The 21,290-nt window shown below is 36.7% G+C and overlaps 3 protein-coding genes across 4 annotated transcripts; 2 read left to right on the top strand and 1 right to left on the bottom strand.

The window, feature by feature from the left end:
- On the bottom strand, positions 6,179 to 7,840 carry LOC18789366 (copper transport protein ATX1). Its single transcript, XM_020555226.1, has 3 exons — positions 6,943 to 7,840; positions 6,624 to 6,699; positions 6,179 to 6,451 (listed from the first exon to the last, which is right to left on the bottom strand). The coding sequence occupies exons 1-3, from the start codon at positions 6,943 to 6,945 to the stop codon at positions 6,285 to 6,287; spliced, it is 246 nt and encodes an 81-aa protein (XP_020410815.1). The 5' UTR covers positions 6,946 to 7,840; the 3' UTR covers positions 6,179 to 6,284.
- Positions 7,847 to 15,581, top strand: LOC18792123 (queuine tRNA-ribosyltransferase catalytic subunit 1). 2 transcript variants are annotated; one of them, XM_007222834.2, is made up of 15 exons: positions 7,847 to 8,180; positions 8,319 to 8,412; positions 8,815 to 8,993; positions 9,716 to 9,766; positions 10,422 to 10,478; positions 11,068 to 11,188; positions 11,713 to 11,779; positions 11,913 to 11,954; positions 12,549 to 12,654; positions 12,743 to 12,853; positions 13,804 to 13,875; positions 13,968 to 14,069; positions 14,164 to 14,210; positions 14,442 to 14,469; positions 15,008 to 15,581. In XM_007222834.2, the coding sequence occupies exons 1-15, from the start codon at positions 8,163 to 8,165 to the stop codon at positions 15,107 to 15,109; spliced, it is 1,197 nt and encodes a 398-aa protein (XP_007222896.1). In that variant the 5' UTR covers positions 7,847 to 8,162; the 3' UTR covers positions 15,110 to 15,581. The 2 variants fall into 2 exon arrangements, with proteins under 2 accessions (XP_007222896.1, XP_020410814.1); XM_020555225.1 differs by lacking the exon at positions 7,847 to 8,180 and having other exon boundaries at positions 8,187 to 8,412.
- Positions 17,896 to 19,705, top strand: LOC18790228 (homeobox-leucine zipper protein ATHB-6). Its single transcript, XM_007225688.2, has 4 exons — positions 17,896 to 18,098; positions 18,241 to 18,511; positions 18,650 to 19,017; positions 19,116 to 19,705. The coding sequence occupies exons 2-4, from the start codon at positions 18,448 to 18,450 to the stop codon at positions 19,563 to 19,565; spliced, it is 882 nt and encodes a 293-aa protein (XP_007225750.1). The 5' UTR covers positions 17,896 to 18,098; positions 18,241 to 18,447; the 3' UTR covers positions 19,566 to 19,705.

Genomic DNA, 21,290 nt, shown 5'->3' with positions numbered 1-21,290 from the left:
GTAAGTCTTATAAAGACCTCCTAGGAACTCTAGTGTTCCAATGTGGGAGCTCAAACATGTTTGCAATACCTTGGAAAACCAACAAAACTATTATGTTTCCGCACACATTAATTGTCACAGAGAATTGCATGCTGAGTTGGAGTGTTCTTGGTAATTGCTTCACTTTTGAAACAATACTGTACATGAAGAATACTACCACCTCTCTTACTACTATACTCATACTTTCCAGGTACTAGCAGTCTTTCCATTAACTGTAATCTAAGAGCATACTTTTTCTAAAGAATCTTTTTTAATTTTGGGATCAGATAATGTGTCTGATCTCTAAATGTATATTTTGTGGATCTTATTAGTTAATAAAGAGGACAATCTATAGCTCTAGCTGTATAAATAGATAGGCACTCTCTGATATGTCATTGTAATACTCTTAACTTAAGTGATGTGAGAGTGCCAATCATCTCAAAAGTCATACACAAGTCAACTTACTTTTCCTGTAATGTGCAGGAAGGATGCAAGGGCTTACTTTATATGGTGCTTCATGCGCGTGTTGTCTTAGACTTGTGTGAACAGCTTGAACAGGAGATAAGTTTTGAACAGGTTGAAGGGGACTTTGACTCATTTAGAGGTAAATGGGTTTTTGAGCAGCTAGGAAGTCATCACACACTGTTAAAGTACTCTATGGAATCGAAAATGCCAAGGATACTTTTCTTTCTTTAGCCATCATGGAAGAGGTTTGTGTTATTTGTGCAATCATTAACGATCTCTTTCTATCTTAGGAGGGAGGAGAATCGGGTTTTGCAAGCGTTTGAGGAGCTGTTCAAAGAAATGAATCAAATGCGTATGGGTTCAATCCAACAGGGATCACAAGGCACTCTCAATGTGTGGAGATATAATGTCCATGATGAAGACTATGATGAAGGAAAATGCTAGATCATTATTCATTATCATATAAATAAGGTACAACAAACACCATATATGTATCTCTTCAATATGATTGATATATTTGCCAATGATCCTCGTACAACAACTTGAAGAAATATTATTACATAACATTCTATACTACTATTAGCTACTATATTTTCACATCAGAAAAATACTAAAAGAAAAATTCAAAAAATCACTGCTCTTATCATCGACCTCGAGGGTCTTGCCATCTGTTGGTACTAAGCAATGAATCCCATCCTTTATTTACAATTAAGAATCATCCAAGACATCAACTATACATTCAAAACCATATAGAAAAGATGAAATTTTTGACAATCATTCGTGTTCAGCTCAACACACGACCTCTATCAAATACAAGGGCATTATCAATTCTCACAAAAACAAGGACATTCTTCATGCTGTTCTCTGAGTTGTAAGCGACATGTTGCAGAACATTCATTGGAGAAGTGCTTCAGAGAAGGATTCGATCAACTGATATGTCGTATGGCACATTCGAATCATGATCCACTGGGGAAACAACAGGCGACTGCTGGAAATTGTTACTCTTTAGATGATCATTTCCTTCATTCTCATTGCCTGGAAAGGGCTGTGGTTGTATTTCAGTGCTCATGTCATTTATATTAACAGGGAAGCTTGTATTGCAGCCAGCATCAAGCAGGGTGTCTTGCTCCAGTGAAATGTTGCATTGTGCTGTGATATAATCAATCAATTGTTGGTCTTCAAACCCACAGGGGGCCTAAGCCTCTCAGTCAGATTTTGCATAATGGATATATATATATATATATTTTTATGAAACAGGGGGGGAAAGAACCCCAAAACCCAAACCAACAGCTACACAACTCGAACCAAGCATAATGGATATTTCTTTAAAGAACAAGCTATCGAATCTCATAATATGCAGAGACCATAATCTTCGAAAAGCCACAAGAGACCTCAATTTCTGAAATTCTTGTTACAATAATTCCTCAAAAGCTCCTTCACCCAGCCAAGTTTCGACCCCGCAAATTCACAATCAGACCATTCAAACCAACAGGAAGAGAAACTAAAAAGAAAATCATTCCAATTATGGTAGCAAAACTCACAAGACAGAAAATAATCCCCAAGTTACTGATCCTCTACAAATGAATGGTGTTATCAAACTCCGACAGATACTGATTGAATGCATCTGGATTTCCAGTTTCTATTAAATCCATTCCCGTCCTGTCCAAAGCCTCAATAGATTTGTGTACGTTGTTCACAAACGTGAGTCGCTAAAACCCCAGCTTGATGTATCTGCAGACACGCCAGACCCGCCAGGAAACAAGAAATCTAAATTAAAAAATCGCCATTCAAGTTTTCCAAAAATCGGCCGCTTAGGCGGGCTAGGCGGGTCAGGCGGGTCAGGCGGGTCCTTGTTTTATTTATTTTAAAAACAGTATAGCCGGCCGGCTATACTCTCGCCATCGGTGATTCTTAACGGTGTAGCCGGACGGCTATTGTTTTAAAAAAATAAAAATAGTATAGCCGGACGGCTATACCGTGATGTTTTTATAATAAAAATAGTATCGCCGTGAGCTATAATACGGTTTTTATCATTAAAAAAAGTGTATAGCCGAGCGGCTATACCGTTTTGACAAGTGGCGCAAGCCGCCAGGCGGTGATCTTTTTTTAAATGATAAATCGTATAGCCGCACGGCTATACTCAGTGTTGTTTTAAAAAAAATAGTATAGCCGAGCGGCTATACCTGGATTTTTTTGACACGTGGCGAAGCAGGCGCTTGAAACCAGGAGGAGGTCTTTTTTTAATTATAGATAGTATAGCCGCTCGGCTATACGCAGTGTTGTTTTAAAATAAAAATAGTATCGCCGCACGGCTATACGCAGGGCTGTTTTAACATAAAAATAGTATAGCCGTTTGGCTATACGTGGATTTTTTGACAAGTGGCGAAGCATGCGCTTGAAGCAAGCGGTGGTCTTTTTTTAATTATAAATAGTATAGCCGCGCGGCTATACTCAGTGTTGATTTAAAATAAAAATAGTATATCCGTTCGATTTTTTTGACACATGGCGAAGCAGGTGATAGAAGCCGGCGGTGGTCCTTTTTTAATTATAAATAGTATAGCTGCCCGGCTATACTCAGTTTTAAAAGCCGTTCGGCTGTACTTATTTTTTGACACGTGGCGAAACGGGCGCTCGAAGCCGGACAGCGGTCTTTTTTTAATTATAAATAGTATAGCCGTCCGGCTATACTCGGATTTTTTATTATAAAAAATGTATAGCCGAGCGGCTATACTAGAGTTTTTATTATAAAAATAGTAGAGCGGACCGGCAATACCCTTCACATAAAACTTGATTTTGGGCTGAAATTTATTATACATTTCATTTTGACGATGGTAAATGAATTCCTTGTGATCTCTCAACGACGTCGTGTCGACGACGATCTCTCTCTCCCAGTCCCAGTACCAGTCGTGCCTGCGGAAACGCTATCAGTCCTTCTAGGGTTTTTTCTTTCGACAGAAAGAGCTCGGAACCTGAGAGCTGTAATGGTGCGGTGGGTTCCGTAAAGAGCACCATAACAACGATAAATGGAAAACTCAGACTCTGACGAGCCAGAGAAGAAGAGGCCTCATTTAAACTCACTTTCGCCCACCATGGCTCGTAGCTCCACCACTTCTCCGCCCAATAACCATGGTGTAATCCCTCTCTCTCTCTCTCTCTCTCTCTCTCTCTATTTACAGTCTGCTTGGTTACTGACGGAAAAATGCTCTTGATCAAATTTTTTGGTTTAAGAAAAAAAAGGTGTTTTATTTTTTTTAAATTACTGTGATTGATGGGTGATTGGAGTTTGGGCACTTTCTGCTTTGGATGTGCTCTTGAGAATGTGAAAAATTGTACTATGCTCTGTTTGGTTGTTGAGGAAGTGTAAGAAAAGGGATACAAGTTACAGAATTGGAATTTTTGGAGTATAGGGTGTAGGTTAGAGGGTTTCTGTTTATTAATTGTGTAATTGGGGCATTAAAACATCATTAATCTCTAAGTTGGTGAAGTCACTTCTGAAGTTAGTATGCTTTTTCATAAAAAAGCATGCATTTAGATAGTTCAATGCATTTCAAGTACACTTCAATTTTGATTTGAGATTGTAAGTAGATTGAAATGTATCGGTATTTTGTGTACGTACTATACGTGCCCAGGTCGATGCAGCAGTTCTCCAGTACCAGAACCAGAGACTTCTATACGTGCCACCTTTTGATTGTGTGTTGAATATGTAAATTTTCTGTTATGGGTGACAGGTGAGCTGGATGACATACAATTTAGTTAAACCACGACTCAAAATAGACGACGGTTCACTTTAAAACCGTCGTCGTGTTTCAAAAGACGACGGTTTTACAAAACCGTCATAATATATCATCTTATACAACCCTAAAATGGGTTGATTTTTAAAACATGGCGTTTGTCAATTAACCACCAGCGTCTTTTAAAACACACTAAACAAAAGGAGCTGCTTAAGTGAATTCTCCCTCGACCTAAAATTCAGATTTCCCCGTCTGTGTGAAAACCTAATCTCTCCCTCCTTGAAACCTCATGAGCTCTTCTCTCTCTTTCCGTGAAACCCTCTCTGAAACACTCCTCTTAGGATTATTTTCTATAATTTTTGAAGAATCAATTTCTATATTCCTAATATGATTTAGGGTTAAAATATTTGGGTGTTTAATTGTAAATTATCTGGGCAAATTGTTATATTTTTGTAAATATTTTCGATTTATATAGAAATTAAGGCAACTTTTCTGAATTTTTGTCTTTTTGTTTTAGGGATTTATATATGTGTGAATCAGAAAGGTGAGAATCTACAAAAATATAACTTCTATTGTTATGCCCTTCTATGGTTATCATTATGCTCTTCAAAATTTTGCTTGGCTTATATATGTCCCATGATCTTAGTCCCTTATTTATGAATTTGGTATCCATAAAAGGCCTTATCTCCTCAAAGCTGAAAGACTTTAACCATGGCACCCTCCCTTTTCTCTCTGTTGCTCCTCTGCCCCTGCATCGGTATTCTCCAAATTCCAGAGTCCTGTAAATGCAAGTTTTTGTGAGCTTCAATACTCTTCAGTTTCATTTGTACTTAATTGCTGTGTGACGTCGTTGAAATGGGTTTATCCACCATTGTCTCTATATAAAGTTTTTAAGTTTGTTTAGATTATTAAGAATTCATATTTTTTTTGTTATATTTCTTTAGCTTGCTAGATTGACATCTGTTATATTGATAGTTTGCATTGATCTGGTTTGTGGTGCAAAGGACAAGAGGCTCCGGGTTAAGGGACCCGTGAGAATGCCAACCAAGATTCTGCACATTACCACCAGGAAGTCCCCTTGTGGTGAAGGTATGTTCACTGTGAAATGTTCTTGCTGTTAAATTATTGCTTGATGCTTTATGGGCAAGGCAAGGCTTATGACTATGGCCATTTACTCAGAGTTGGGAGTTCTCGTTTGTGCCAAGTTACATAAGTAAAATTTGTTGCTTACTGTGGCCTATTCATGACTAACCTCCCGACTATACTATTTTTGAAAGAAATTAGACAAAAATCGAGTATAGCCGAACGCGGCTATACTATTTACTAAAGAATAAAACAGAGCAGTTAAGAAGAATTTTAAAAAATGAGGTTAGGCTATACTCTACGTAAGAGTAGAACAAGAAAAAATGAGTATAGCCGCGCGGCTATACTATTTAGTAAACAAAAAAAGTAGATAGGGCGGCTATATTATTTATTAGAAAACATTTAAAAAAGGTTCCAGGGTATAGCCGACCGGCTATACCACAAATTGGAAAAAAAAATTAAAACAACCACAGCAGTATAGCCGACCGGCTATACATACTGAAAATTTTGTAAATAAGAAAAATACGCATGTAAGATATTGTATGTTTGAATTTTTTTAAAAATGTAATTTATCGATTATTTAAGACGTGTAAAATATTTAAAATATTAGTATATATTTAAAGAGTATAGCCGATCGGCTATATGATTTTTTTTTTTATAAAAAGAAAATGACCCGTCTTTCGCCTGGGAGGCGCCAGGAGTATAGCCAAGCGGCCGTACCTATATTTAAAGAGTATAGCAGCCTGGCTATACAATTTATTTTAAAAAGTAAAAAACTGACCCCCTGACTGTATAGCCGCGCGGCTATACTATTTATTTTTTAAAAAAATTTTAAAAGGTGTCATGTGTATAGCCGCTCGGCTATACTATCTTTTTCATAAGGTAAGGGAAAAGTTGAACGAGTACTTGATTGTTTACAGGACACCATACCAATTTCATAAACTTAAGACATATTAAAGGACTACGTCCACATTAAATAGGCCAAGACTACGCAGCAGCCACAGGCTTTGCTTCAGGCTTTGTTGGTGCTTCTGCTCTCCAATAGGCAGTCTTCTTGCCAGTTTTGGAAACGGTTTGAAGGACTGTCTCGGGTGGTAAATTGCTTTTCACCGTCACGTTCTGTGCATCAAAATCAATGTTATATGATTCTACGCCTGAAGATGATGAGAAAGAACACATCCCATCATTATCAAGATAATATGAAATCAACAAAGCATGGACTCTACTATTCTTATAGCATATTACAAACACTTCAAGAAGCAAAGTCTGAGAGAAGAAGAAGAGCAAGACAATTGAACTGGATAAATGCAGGAGCATTCAACAAACCTTCAAGTTTTCCAAGAACCCTTTTCACAGCACCAACACAGCCTTGGCATGACATACCAACCTTGAAGACTGTAGTCTGCACAACAAACAGATCCAAAATTGAATTACGAATAACAGAGAAAACAGAAATCCAACATATGCCAACTTCACAGTATCAAACTTATTTTAAAATACGGGCATTCTCATGAAAATTACAAACTCTCCAATCACTTTTGGAGATGTCCTCCACTTCAAGACATAATCAATTTCTGTTCTTTCTCTCAATTTATGTAGTTTATTCAAAAAACACATCCCAAAACAGAACAAAACAAATTCATACCATAATAGATTCTTGAAGGTGCAGAACGCTTTCAAGTGGCCCGAATGTTCCTTTATATTAAATCAAAAATTCCTATAAAACCAAGAGACCATTGAACCAAATAGCTGTGTTTATTCAATTGTTTTTTTGTCAGAATAAAAACCTAACTCAGTGATAAAATTCAATAAGCAAAATAAAAACTTCAAAATCATTGTAGCCTGGACAAGCTTCAAGCTTCAAATTTATGTTTCAACAAATTTATGTACAATCTCACTCAAATTTAACTAGCACCAAAAATCCCAAACCAGATATGAAATTGAAACAAGCAGAAGAAAACCAAATAACAGGTGGGTATGAAAGTAAAGGAGAAAAGCTGAGGCCATCTCTGGTATATGGATTTCAGGAAAGCTGAGGAAAATTGAGAAATTTGTTGAACCGGAAGGGAAGAACGGCGGTCGAAAGAGGTGATGGAGAGTGAGAGATGGAGGTGGAGAACGGCGGCCGAAAGAGAGAGGGTGAGGTCACCGTCGCTGATGTGGGTCAGGGTTTCTGAGGAGGTGACAGTTGCCGTCGCCGATGTGGGTGAGAGCGAGAGACCAATGAAACGCACAAGATGCAGAAAGAGGAGAGAGGAGAGAGGGGAATTAGGCGAGATGAGGTCGATGGTTGATGTGGATTTCTCTGATGTTTTGCAGAAGGAAGAAGAAGAGAAGAAGACCAGAGAGAAGATGATTTGAGAGAGCTCAGATCAGAACGACAAAAAAACAACGTGAAATAGGGGCGATACGCGGGCAATAGGGAGGTTTTAGAGGGGGTGTTTTTGAATGAGTTTCAAAAATTGGGACATTATTGAATGAAACATTGTTTCTGGGGGACATAGCCACCAATTTCCCAAAATTCAATCCTATATAAAACCGAGAATCACCTAGTCGGGCTTTCCAAGAGTGGAAACCAAACATATAACAGAACACAACACAAAGGCTTCGTAGCCGGCAGTGGCGGCACACACAAAACTCAGCCGCCACCCACTCTTCTTCATTGAATCATTGGCTCATATTACAACCTTCTCCTTCTTCTTCTCCTTCTTCTTCTTCTTCTTCTTCTTCTTCTTCTTCTTCTTCTTCTCTTTGCCTTTGCTTTTTACATATATTATAGTTGGTACTTTGTAAACCCATTACATTACAAGTTAAGGGTTTGGCATACAGGCCAAGGCTGCTGCAGTCATAGATAAACTTTTTCGAATGGCACTTCGTTTTGAGGTAGGGTTTTGAACTCTAGGCTAAACTTTCTCATTAACCAATAGAGTGTTTATGTTTTTGTTTTCCTTTTTTTGGGGGTTTTTTTTTTTTTTAATGTTTACTGATATGGGAAGTTGGTTTTGTGTTTTTGTAATTCAGGTTTTAGGTAGGTTTAACCGTGCTCGAGCAGCTAGACTGACCCTCCCTCACTTCGAGTGCCAGACGCCTCTTTTCATGCCTGTGGGAACACAAGGTTGTTGCTTTAACTAGCCTACCAAATTCAATCTATGCATATAACTATATAGATTATCAGATTCAACCTGTCAAATATCAATGTTATTTGTTTTGGAGAACCACAAGCTCTGTTGCTAATTTGCTTTCAATTCAATTGATGTGGGATATGTGATATGTCAACTTAGGCATTGAGAGAATACATATTCTTGGGGCTAGCTTTAGGTGCTCATGGGTAAGGTTGGCTGGCAGAATTGTGCAAGCGTGCACACTCATTTCGCTTATATCTTATCCAATATTCTATGTGTTGATAAAGTTTTCTGGGTTCATATAGATGTTCATGTGCACATGTGTAAAACCGTAATGCCCTAGGCCTTGTTGTATTTAGTAATCAATGATATGGATAAGGTTTTCACGGTTTCAGGAACCATAAAAGGGTTGACAACTGAACAGCTTGAAGAGATTGGTTGCCAAATAATACTGGGGAATACATATCATTTGGCACTTCGTCCTACCTCTGAGCTTATTGATGATTTGGGAGGTCTCCACAAATTTATGAACTGGCCAAGAGCATTGCTTACTGATTCTGGTGGCTTTCAGATGGTTGTTTTCCCTCAATACTGCACTATATGCTAAATTTGATCAGATTATTGTTGTTTTTCCTTTTAAATTGTTTTCATCTCTAGGGGTTTGGTTGATGTTCTTATTGCTTGCATAGACTGCTATTTACATACTTCCACCAAACATGAATTCATTTTCTCATTTGGAACTATTTATGCAACAAATCCAACCGATAATTGGGCATTTTGGTGAATTTTCTTGTCCTCAATCCCTCCATCTCCTGCCCATCCATTTTTCATGTTGATTATCCAAGTTGTCGTAATTTGTGTATCTGTGCATTCTTACTAGTTATATTGCAATATATGTTAATAGGGTTAAGCTTCCCTCATTTAAGTAAGCCGCATTTGTCTAGGAGGCAAGGGAACAAGTCTACTGTATCTACTGTCCCAGTAACTTGCTTTCGTGCTGCATTCAATTACTAACATACTAAATGCCATATCAAATATGGTGTGCTAACGGTGATGTGGTTACTAACCAGCTTACTTTCTAATATATGCTAAGGTAGAAGTTAAAGGGGTTTTCTTTCAGAACTTCTAGCCTAATTTTGATAATTATTTTTAAGCTTATTGATGAACTCATGCTATTGACTTTGTGGTTGTTTTGTTGGTTAGTTCCTTAATGTTCCTTGTATGGACATTGTTTTTCTGGTTTAATAATAATACATCTAGTTAAATCTTAAAATTCATTTTGTTAATGTTTTTCAGGTTTCATTATTGCATTTAGCTGACATCACTGAAGAGGGTGTAACATTTCAGGTAATATCTTATTTTGGCATCGCATATTGTTGTTTAGGTGTTGTTGAATCATTATTGTTTAGTTCGCCTCATGTTGAGCTATTATTCGTCACCGGATGAAGCTCTGGAAATTTTTCAATATCACAAACAAGTTGTCTCCAATACTCTTCTTCTATGAAATAAGGGAAAAAGATGAAAGCACCAAATTTGGTTAAGTTGAAATAAAAAGTAGGAATCGATGGACATGGGAAGGCTGGAAGGGTGACGTGGCTTAATGTTTGATGTGGTGTACTGGAGAGAAGTGAATAGAACAGAAGAGGGGATGGAGATACCTCTATGCGTAATCTGTTTTGTCCTTAATTGTTAATCAGTTGACTATTTTGTCCTCATTTTTAAGTGCCTATATGTCATACTCATAATAAACTTCCTAAAGAATTGGGTTTTAGGAAAAGAGAGAGAACTATTTTGTTCGGTCCATGATGCTATAAGGTAGTAAACAGATAAGTGTTACTTTTGGTAATTTTGTGTTGCCAGTGAACACAATTTATCCTAAGATTATTGTTTCAAAGTTTTGAAAGCTGTTGTAATCTAAGCTTTTAAAAATAAAATAAAAATTAGTTTACTTATATCTTTTGATCTCATGCTGACATGGGTGATGTCGTTTCTCCTACATCAGTCACCAGTTGATGGGAAGCCAATGCTCTTGACACCTGAAGAGTCAATTCAAATCCAAGTACGTACATCTATTTCATTTCGTTTTTGGTAATCTAGGGGCATTTGTTTTCTGTTAGTTACCGAGGTCTTTGACTGGATTTGTTTGAGTCATACTATGTCATTGAGTGCCCCCTACATCAAGATGTTATAATGATGCTGATGTGGCACTGGGAGATATGGAATTATAGAAGAAAGAGAGAGAAAGGAAAGAAAAATGGAGTATCAAAGTCTAAACTCTTAAAACAAAGCCCATTATCTAGGCAAACCAAAATATAATTAAAATTTTATAAGTAATAAAAGAATACATTAAAAATATATGTGTTCAGCAAGATAATTGCATAATGGCATTCATAGGAGCAAAATATATGCTCAATGCAGAATGGTTAGTTCCTTAGATCTGCACCTCTCTTTTTGTCTAAATAAAAAAGAATGACTCGTTCCAACTTTTCCTGGTCACTGTAAATTTCCATAATTTATTTGCAATATAAAGTAGTGCACTCATAGCATAGAGCAAAGCTTTCAAGATATTGAGTCCAGATGAAGCATTCATTTTATGACCATGTGCTTCCCCTCTATCTTCCCTTCTGTACTGTCAATGACTTGTGCAGAACCGAATTGGAGCAGATATTATTATGGCCCTTGATGATGTAGTCAAAACCACCATCACTGGTCCAAGAATTGAGGAGGCCACATATCGCACTATACGATGGGTAGACAGATGTATTGAAGGTAATCTAGGATATGTAGCAGTGATTGTCACTGAAGTTTCTTGAATATATACTTCTAAGTAGCTATATGTATATGTATGTATGTATGTATGTATGTATGTGTACTGATATATAATCAACTCAAGATTTGATAAAGCCATGCTGACAATCTGCCATAAGTGCCTAGATTACGTAGAAGATCATTCCTCAGGCTTTAGAGCTTCGGCTACTGTGGACTTCTAAATTTGTTTGATTAGGTGAAAGCCTGTTTTGAAGGTCCAATAACTAGCGAGTTTCTTACATTTACAACATCAAGATGCCAACTGTTTCATTATGCATATGTATTGAGCTGTTCCTTCTTGCCCTAGATCCCCAAGTCATCCATAATAGTCCTATAGATTCTTAGATTGGCATATACCTTTCTCCTGTTATTAACTTAGCTTCATTTGGCAACTTCCGTGCCATTTCTTATATTTTTTTATCTTATCAGTTTTAATGCTCTTGGCTGCTTAGCAACGTTCTTATTGCTTTGCCTTTTATAAACAGCTCATAAGAGACCAAATGAGCAGAACTTATTTGGTATTGTACAAGGTGGCTTAGATCCTGTACTAAGGTGAATTTCAACTGAACGTGTAATCTTCCTGCTTCATGTTGATTGTTTTATGCATTTTTTATTGTTCTTCTGCTCCTCATACTAATATCTTTGTAATAACACATTGCTTTATGTCATAACTTGTGGGGAACAGGGATATATGTGTTAGAGGCTTGGTGGATCGGAATTTACCCGGGTATGTGTTTTCTTTTCTGTCTGATTCATTCTAGATTAAACACTTAAAACACTTTATTTAACACATTAATACTTCATTTTCTAGATTTTGAAAACACTTTATTTAACACATTAATACTTCATTTTCTAGATTTTGAAGTTAACCAGTAAAGATAGTTGTTGGGTTTCAATGTATTTTATAATAAATAGTAGCACACATGAACTGTGATGAATCACTTAGACAAGAAGTGTAGCCTGAGTCACAAAAACATCATAAATGTGCTCTGCATATTTAAAAAATTTGGTCATTTAAATTAGTGTCTTTGAAAGCTAAAGCTTATTTCAATTTCCCCTTTTAATAGCTGAGACAATACTGCCAGTCATTTATTTTTGGTCAATAGTGTTCTAAAAGTGTGGAAGAAAGCATTTAAAACTATCCTTTTCTCCCCTGAAGGGTTAAAACTTAAAACAAGCTTTTCTCTGTATTCCTTAACTTCAAGTTTATTGATTCGTACTCTCTGCAGAATTAGCAACTTGTTTACAGTTCTAATATTCAAAGGGATTTGGAAAGTTTCCACTGAAGGAGTTCAGTTAACAAATTTTACTTCTGTGACAGCTATGCTATTGGTGGTCTTGCTGGTGGTGAAAGTAAGGATTCATTTTGGCGTGTTGTTGCACAGTGCACTGCTTCATTGCCTGAAGAGAAACCACGATATGTTATGGTGCTAGAGACTTACCATTTTAACTAAGCTCCTTTAGATCTTTTTTTAATTTTTTCTCAGTCATGATATTTGCTTTCCCTTCTTTCAGGGTGTTGGTTATCCACTGGATATTGTAGTTTGCAGTGCTCTAGGTGCTGACATGTATGACTGTGTTTATCCTACACGTACTGCTCGCTTTGGTACAGCTCTTGTACCCGAGGTGATGACTTCAACAATGTGATCTACACTTTTACATCTTTATTGAATATATCTATGCATGCAGGCCATTGGTTAGCACCTCAAGCAGCTAATCTTGAATCATTACATCTATGATTGTAACACTACTTTCATTAGGATGAAAACATTTGAATGACTGTTTATTTATTTTAGTTGCTTACGAGAGTCCCTCTGTGCATGTATGTATTTATCATTTCTTTTTGTGTGAACTACTGTGTACTAAAGATTTTTATATGAATGGTTATATATATATATGCATTAGAAATACACATGTAGTGGCCAAATTTTCTGACACTGCCTCAAAAGTTACTAAATTAATGCCATTTCAAAAGAGGGTTTCTTGTATAGTTATCACTTGGAGTAATCAATTTGAAATCAATTTTCTTGCATCAAGTCCTATATATGAACGCTTGAATGATAAAATTAGATTTCTGACAAAGCCTCATGTCCTTCTTTAGTATTCAATTAGGTTGGCACCTCTGTAAGTTCCAAAACAGTTTGCGATTAATTGTGTTATTTGATCAGGTTATTAAGTTGAATGGGGGGAATAATTTATTATCAGATATAAATTTTGGGCTTGCTTCTTCTATCAGCTGCTAAGCTAGTTGTCCTCATTAAATTTGTTGATATACGAATGTCACAAATATGGTTGTTTCTTTTCATAGCTTGTCAATCATATCTATACTTCATAGTGGTCATACTTGAAATGAGTTGGGCTTTCTTCAAATTTTCCAGTTGATATTTTATGTTTGCATGCACCTACTGTCCTGCAATATTTATGTGGATATAGCCACTGCAGGTGCACTTTTATTGGGTGCCTCCATACGGTTTTTATAAAAAGGGGTCCCAATATTCTTTTTATATGTGGATGCATAATTCAACCACAGGAAAAAGATTCCCTCTCATTTTTGGTGTGATGTTTATATATTTCAGGGAGTGCTCAAACTCAAACACAAAGCGATGGCTGATGATACCCGTCCCATTGATCCTACATGTGATTGTATGGTACGTATAAATGGACTAATTTTTAACTTGAAATATCAATGCATAAGGTGGTGCAAGAATGAATAACTGCTTCATTCTATCTTCAAATGTAGGTCTGCAAAAATTATACTAGAGCTTACATTCATTGCCTGGTTACAAAAGATGCTATGGGATCTCAGCTTCTGTCATATCACAATTTGTATTACATGTTGAAGGTTCTAACACAAAAGTTATTAAATTATTTTCCCTATAATTGTTTTCCTATATATTTTATAACCAAAAATCTCTCTTTTTTCCCCTTAAATGCAGCTAAGTAGAAATCTGCACTCATCAATAATCAAGGGAAGGTTTCCAGAGTATGTTTGCCTCTGCTTTACCCTTCTCAACCTTAGTCTTGTATTGTTTGTGTGATTATGTGATATACATGCTGTTATTATTTTTGTTTTTTAACGAAGTGCTTTCCAGAAAAACATGTTATTGTGGGTAACTGTAGGGACTTTATCCTGTTGACAATGCTTTTTCAAGTGATTTCTGTAGGTACTTGTTCTGGTTGTTACTCATGTAACATTTTGTTAATCTTGTTGCAGGTTTGTACGTGAATTTCTGCAAACCATGGTATTTCCTTTAGATGCCCTTCCTCCTTTTCTCTCTGTGCGTCTGAAGTTCTATTATGGCTGTGTGACCCCTCTCTCTCTCTCTCTGTGGGGTGGGGGGGAAATAAATGGTTGTGGTTGGATGGACAGTACTGCAATCTAAATCATCCATATCCACAGTGCACCCAACTTTTAACACAATCCAATGTTCATATGAGTGATCTTAAAGGAAACGGAGAAAACTTTTATGCTATTAGAATCTCCTTTGGTCTTCTGCTACATCTTTAAAATAAAAATGTTTGGCCACTGTCAAATTTGCCTCTTCTCATAAATTACTGAATTAGTAAGATCTTCTAGTTGTCTGCTGTGCCATTAGCAACTGGTAGCACTGCAGCTAACAAATTTGACTGCCATCGTAAATTAGAGAGATATGTGCCTTAAATGATTCTTTCTTTCCTTTTTGCTGTTTGCTTTGTAAGATTTTCTATTCTTTAAGGAGCGACTTGGTGCAGTATCTACAACTTAGCTTTGAAATGCTTCACATTCTTATTGTCTTGTAGTTTCCGAAAGGTGATGTCCCTGAATGGGTCTGCAATGCCATGGAGGTTGCTGGAATCGATATCTCTTCCTGCTGCACTCCATTTTCATCACCCCAAGATTAGGAAATACAAATGTACACCCAACACAGGTTAGGCTTATGCAAATTTTGACACGAGGTTGACATTGAGGAAATGTAGACTAGGTAAGGGCAACATAAATTTTTGTTGTCCTTATTTTGTTTCACTAGAAATTATAGGATGATCTTATCCGCCAGTTTTGTCTCTATTGATTGATTAAACACATTGCAGCTTTAGCTGCAAGAGATATGATTCTAGAGCCCCATTAAATCTAAGATAGAATATTTGGTTTACGGTATGGGGGAAAGGCATGTATATGTGATAAGAGTCTTATCAATTTTAGGATGATCTTATCCTCCAGTTTTATCAATTTGCTTTAGAATAGGATCCAACAAAGATTATCTTTCGATTTGTGTTCCCTCTCTTCACTGCTTGTAACTTAAACAATACAAAATCAAATGCAGTTAACAAATTACCATAGCTTGTATTGTGGAAATTAAAATTCTTCTTTCGTGTACTGTTGTGTGACCCATTTACATACAGACATTGTCAGGTGGATTTATTGCTCAATTTTTTTATATATTTTTTTAGAATTTCATTTGAGATGTTATGTAGTGTTATTCCGTGTCGGACATAGAGTGGAGAGATATTATATATATATATATATATATATTTATTTATTGAGGATGGGAGAATTGAACTTAGGACCTCAAGTAGGGGTAAATGCTCTTAACTACTTGGGTTACAAGCCTCTTGCAGAGTAGAGATATTTAAAACACAATAAGGGAAGAAACTTCATATAAATTCTAGATTGAGTTTTTGCTAACTTGACTCTCTGGCATGTACAAATTGTGAAATGTTGAAATGCAACATTGAAGTTCAAAATAGTGCAAGCACTTTTCAATCCTAGCCTACCCTTTGTAGTCTTTATCCAAACCTTCTTTTCAGACCATCCATACGATGATCCTATGCCCTTTCGTTTCAACAAATTCGGCTACCCTTTTCTGAAACTAACATATGAGAGCATACAAATAAAAGCTAGCTTCCCTCTAGGGTTCATGTTCCTTTCTCACTATTAACTTTGTGTTCACCGAAAGAGAAAGATAAAAGTACGAAAACAAAGCAAAGTTATATGCAAAGTTAGGTAAGTGGACAAGAGGCATGGAGACCAAGTGCCCTTCATCTCAAGACCTGTGGTAGAGTCACACAAATACAGTCCCACAAGTAACCTCCTGTTCTTTCTTGTTGTCATGTTAGGGCAACTCCAATCTTGCAAGGCAAACAAAACCAGACTCCTTAAAGGGAAAGGTGAGGTCTATTTGAGCCTTTGATTTTAGCTGTGAAAAAAACAAAAAAAACTACCTACACTCCTACCTAAATCCATTGAAACTAAGAGATTGAATGTGAATCCATCTGCTATAAATGGGTGCCTCTATGGCCAGCAAAAGTATGAGGAACTATTTTGAGAAAGTCATGGCTGCCCTCCCTGTCGTTTGGCCTTAATTATTTTTATTTTTATATCTTTTAAAAGCTATATTGAGGGATGGGCAATTCGAACACAGGATCTCAGATAAACCACTTTTAATCACCTAAGTTACAAGTCCCTTGCTTGCTTGACCTTAATTTTATGAGAAAAATATTTTTTTTTATCCCTACACACTACGCTTGAGGTAAATGTAGAAATATTTTGAGCGCTGGTTGTGTGCTACCGTTGTTGCGTCTTTTAATGACTTTATGATACTCAGGTTAGCTGTGAATATAGAGGAGCTTCAAGGATGCTTTGGAACAACAAGAACAGTACTTTTAGTCCTATTTTGAGAGTGAAAAGAACATTACCTGTGAGAGATGTGGGAGTATGAACTTTACCCCTAAATAGAACATGATTCATTCAAATTCCATATCGAATTTGAATCCTAGAGTGGCAATTTCCGATATGACTCGAAACCCACACTAAAAATTAGTGGGTCAACTCACTAAAATACTTTTATAACCCATTTATCGAAAATACCTATTTAACCTGCTAAAATACCTATGTGACCTGCCAACCCGCTAAAATACCATGTAGCCCACCAACCTGCTAACCTGTTTCTTTGTTTATTCATCATTTTTCTAATTGTTTTTAGTACTTTTAATTGCTACCACTTAGAGGGTCAACTAGACACACGACTCGAAATCCGCACATGAAATTAGTAGGTCAACTCAACATGATATGTTTATTAAATAGATCGGGTTTGGGTTGAGTATTCTTGACACGTATATGATCCGAACATGACACGAATTCGACCTGACACGACCCATTGTCAGCCCTGTCACTAGCACAATGTATTGTCCCTTACGTGTTTGGAAACGGATACAATTATTTGTATCACATTTATAATAGAAGTAAGACTCACTTGTATAGATGAATGTCGTTTAAAGTTCAGAGATACGATATCAATGTGGTATGATGAGAAATGATGCACATTGCTTGATTTCTCTCAACAATTTATGAACGTTCTGCTCGTGTTGACTTATGAGATGAATTAATTAAAGTGGTAGGACCAAATTAAATTGTTATTAACGACAATTGTTTAACATCATCAAGTGGTATAAGTTATCTCTACTTATTTTACAAATTGAAAACAAAAATGAATGTACTGAAAGTCCAACTTCCCTTTATGAAAAAAACAGAAAAAGAAAGGGAAATGTTAACACGTGAGAAATGAGAGCCAAATATTGTTCTAAAATTTGAAGCATAGGACAAAAATAGAAAATCCTTTCTTGTCAAAGTGAAAAAAAGCAATCGTTTTAGGGAGTGAAAAAAATATGGTTGAATGCAGCCTCCACTTGGGCAGAGAAAAATGTAACAAAGTGAATCCAGCTTTTTAAAGTCCCATACCGTGACTCAGTATCCTTCATTCAAAAAAGTGAAAAAGGAAAAAAGAATTGTGAGTCAAATCAGACCATTCACATCAATTCAATGTATATATTGCAGCAGAGTGTAGTAAAGCAATGCAATCTAGCTGTGGTTGAGAGTTGCTTCCATCCAGTTGCAGTAAAGTTCTCTCTCTCTCTCTCTCTCTCTCTCTCTCTCTCTAGCTAGATATATATATGTGTTGATGATTATATAATGATTAAGTAGGAGAAAGGGGTTTTGTTTATGAGGTGTACTTGGCACTTTTTTTGTTTCTTTGAAGGGGTCTGGTTTTCTGCTACAAACCATAGTCTTTACAATTTAAAGGCAAGTGAACCTCTAGCTGTTTTGAAGCATAGTCTCACAGCATTTCCCACTTTGGTAATTCAACCAAAAGGCTTTCCTTTGAACCCTCTTTGAGAGCTTGCACAAATCTCAGAAAGATTTTAAGCAAATACATTGAAGGTTCTTGGTGGTGTTCTTTTGAATTATGAAGAGGTTCAGCAGCAGCTCAGATTCATTGGGTGTGTTGGTGTCCAATTTCCCACCAAAAGGTAAACAAAACAGAAAAAACAAATCCAACATGGTATTTGTCAAGTTTTGGTATTTTTGTTGATGGGTTTTTATATCTCAAAAATTTAGTTTAGTTCCCCAGCTGACACTCAAATTTCTTTCACTACTTGTTAATGCAGAGGAGGAGAAGCATGGAAAGGACAACTATGGTTATAGCAAGGAGTTTCAGGCAATGTTAGATTCTTTAGACCAAGAAGACTGTGGGGAAGAAATGACAGGGAAGAAAAGGCGCTTAAGCTCAGAGCAGGTCAAGGCCTTGGAGAGAAACTTTGAGGTTGAGAACAAGTTAGAGCCAGAGAGGAAGGCCAAATTAGCTGAGGAGTTAGGCCTGCAACCAAGACAAGTAGCTATTTGGTTCCAAAACCGCCGCGCCCGGTGGAAGACTAAGCAATTGGAGAGAGACTACGGCATTCTCAAAGCTAATTATGATGGCTTAAAGCTCAACTTTGATAGTCTTGAGAGGCAGAATAAAGCTCTGGCTGAAAAGGTTCATATTGGTGAAACACTTCTTGTTTGCATCTATTTATAAATAGGGTCTTTTTTTTCTCCTCTGTAATTGAGTCTGTTTCTTTGTAACAATTGCAGCTAAGGCACTTAAAAGCAAAGCTGTGCAGAGATACTGCAGAAAGCAATGGTTCAGCTAAAGAAGAATCACCAATTTCAATGTGCAAGAGCAGTATCATGGAGCAAAGCAGACACCAAGATTTCAGTGACAATGGAGACAATGCAGAGGTGAATTTGTTTAAGAACTTGAAATCCAAAGATGGATCATCAGATAGTGACTCAAATGGAGTTATGAAGGAAGAAAGCAATGGAAATTCTTCTCTTGGCTATAACAATGGCCATTCATCATTGTCTTCAAATTCAATGGTAAACTGGTTTCAATTATCAGACTCTAGATCAGTAGCTGGTAAAGGGTTCCAGACTCAGCTTGTGAGGATGGAAGAGCAAAGTTTGTTTAGCACAGAAGAATCCTGTAATTTCTTCTCAGTTGATCAAGCTCCCACTCTCCATTGGTACTCTGCTGAGCAGTAAAAAACTAGTTGGACTTTTCTAAGTTTTTTGAACGATCTAATAAAAATGGATCTTATTGAATTTTGTAATCTAGAAGCAAGAATGTCAAAAATTTAAGCTTTATTGGCCACATCATAAATATCATGGTATTTTCTGGTTTATTTTAAGAAAAGCTAAAAGTTCCTCACAGGAGCTTGCAACTGTGTGACTGTAAAAAAAAGTCACAAAGCTACAAAGTACAAACTATTTGCAATATGATGCATCATACAAGGAGGCTGTACAAACTACGCATTCAGTTGTCAATTTTTCATTTCAATATGCTTCTGCAGCTCACTAACTTTAGGATTTGACAAGAGCTTTTTAAAATAGGAGCCAAAACACAAAGTTGGGTCTCTATAGATATAGCTGATACTGATAGCTCCCCTCCAACCCCTCCTTTTTCTTTCTTTCTTTTTTACAGCAGAGAAAACTTGTAGGTTCCATTTAGTGGTGTGTAAAACAGCAATATGTTCTATCTAGATGGCCCCATCTTTAAAGCTCTTTCTCTTTTTCTCTGTTTTGATTTCTGATGGGAAACTATCAACCCCCATGTGGTTGGTGAAAAAGTATTATCCTGATCAATAGCTAACACATGGAATTGCAAGACTAGTGCAACAAGAGCCCCCTCTCTAGGTTTCTACAAGTGGTACCACTTCCTAAAGAGAGAGGAGACTTCTCAGAACATTGACAAAAAAATGCATTCCAAAGGTATTGCCATTCAAAAAAATGCTACCGTGTCTAGAATTAATTTCTAACCGTTGATGCATGTGAATTTTATTGTGAGTAATGATCATTTCATCTTTAATGCATATAAGCTCACTTTCCTGACCCAGATATTTAGTCCCATGCCCACTAGTCACTCTTCTTACATAAAAAAATCTTTACTTTTGTACAAACTCAAACCAAATGAGAGAACATGATGGAATTTAATTTACAGGGGCCATACTCCAAGCATGCAACAAAGTTCATTGAATGGTAGATTTGGATAGTAGGTTTTTCATTTCAAAAACTCATGGAGGTGGAGAATGCACAAGTCCTTTTCCACTTTTGCTCTCACTTTAGGTGGGAAAGAGACAGACCAAAAAGCTGCTGCGACTCTTAGCTCCTCCTCCATGTCTCGCTCATGTCAGAGGTGGGCCCTATGCGTCATCCATCTTTGACTGTTAATGCCCTATGGAATCTAGCCAAAAGCCCTTTCCTTTCCCATATGACAGTAGTGTGTGGTGATCCCTATAAAACCACCAAAAACCCTTCCTTGATTTCTGTGCAGCTGTGACATGCAATAAAATAGGGTCCCACGTGAATTAATCATGCATTGGAGGCACCCCACCCTTGGAACAATGTTAGCCTCGTAATCCTCATTTTCACTTGCATTATCCTTTCGAAATCTTGCTTTGAGATCTAAATTGTTGCTAAATTGTTGTACTTTATGGAATTTCCAAATGCTTTATCACTAATTGAATAATGAATTCATGATTACAAGCTTTTTGTGTTCACGGTTTTAGAATACACATACTTTAAAACATTTTGGCTAGAATTTTGGCTTTAAAAGATGACCGGAGAACATACAAGTTTTTTTTTATAGTTCACGGGTATAAACTGCTTGTACTTGCAAAGAACTTGACGAGAATTTTGGTCTTGAAAGAGAGCTTAAAGGCAGATGAGTTGTGTTAAAGGCATGGAGTGCATAGACAAACTTAATCTTTA

Source organism: Prunus persica, chromosome G1, assembly GCF_000346465.2.
Source record: "Prunus persica cultivar Lovell chromosome G1, Prunus_persica_NCBIv2, whole genome shotgun sequence".
In the NCBI taxonomy this organism is placed as follows: Eukaryota; Viridiplantae; Streptophyta; class Magnoliopsida; order Rosales; family Rosaceae; genus Prunus; species Prunus persica.
The sequence above is the reverse complement of the archived record's forward strand: the minus strand, read 5'-3'. Positions and strand labels throughout refer to the sequence as shown.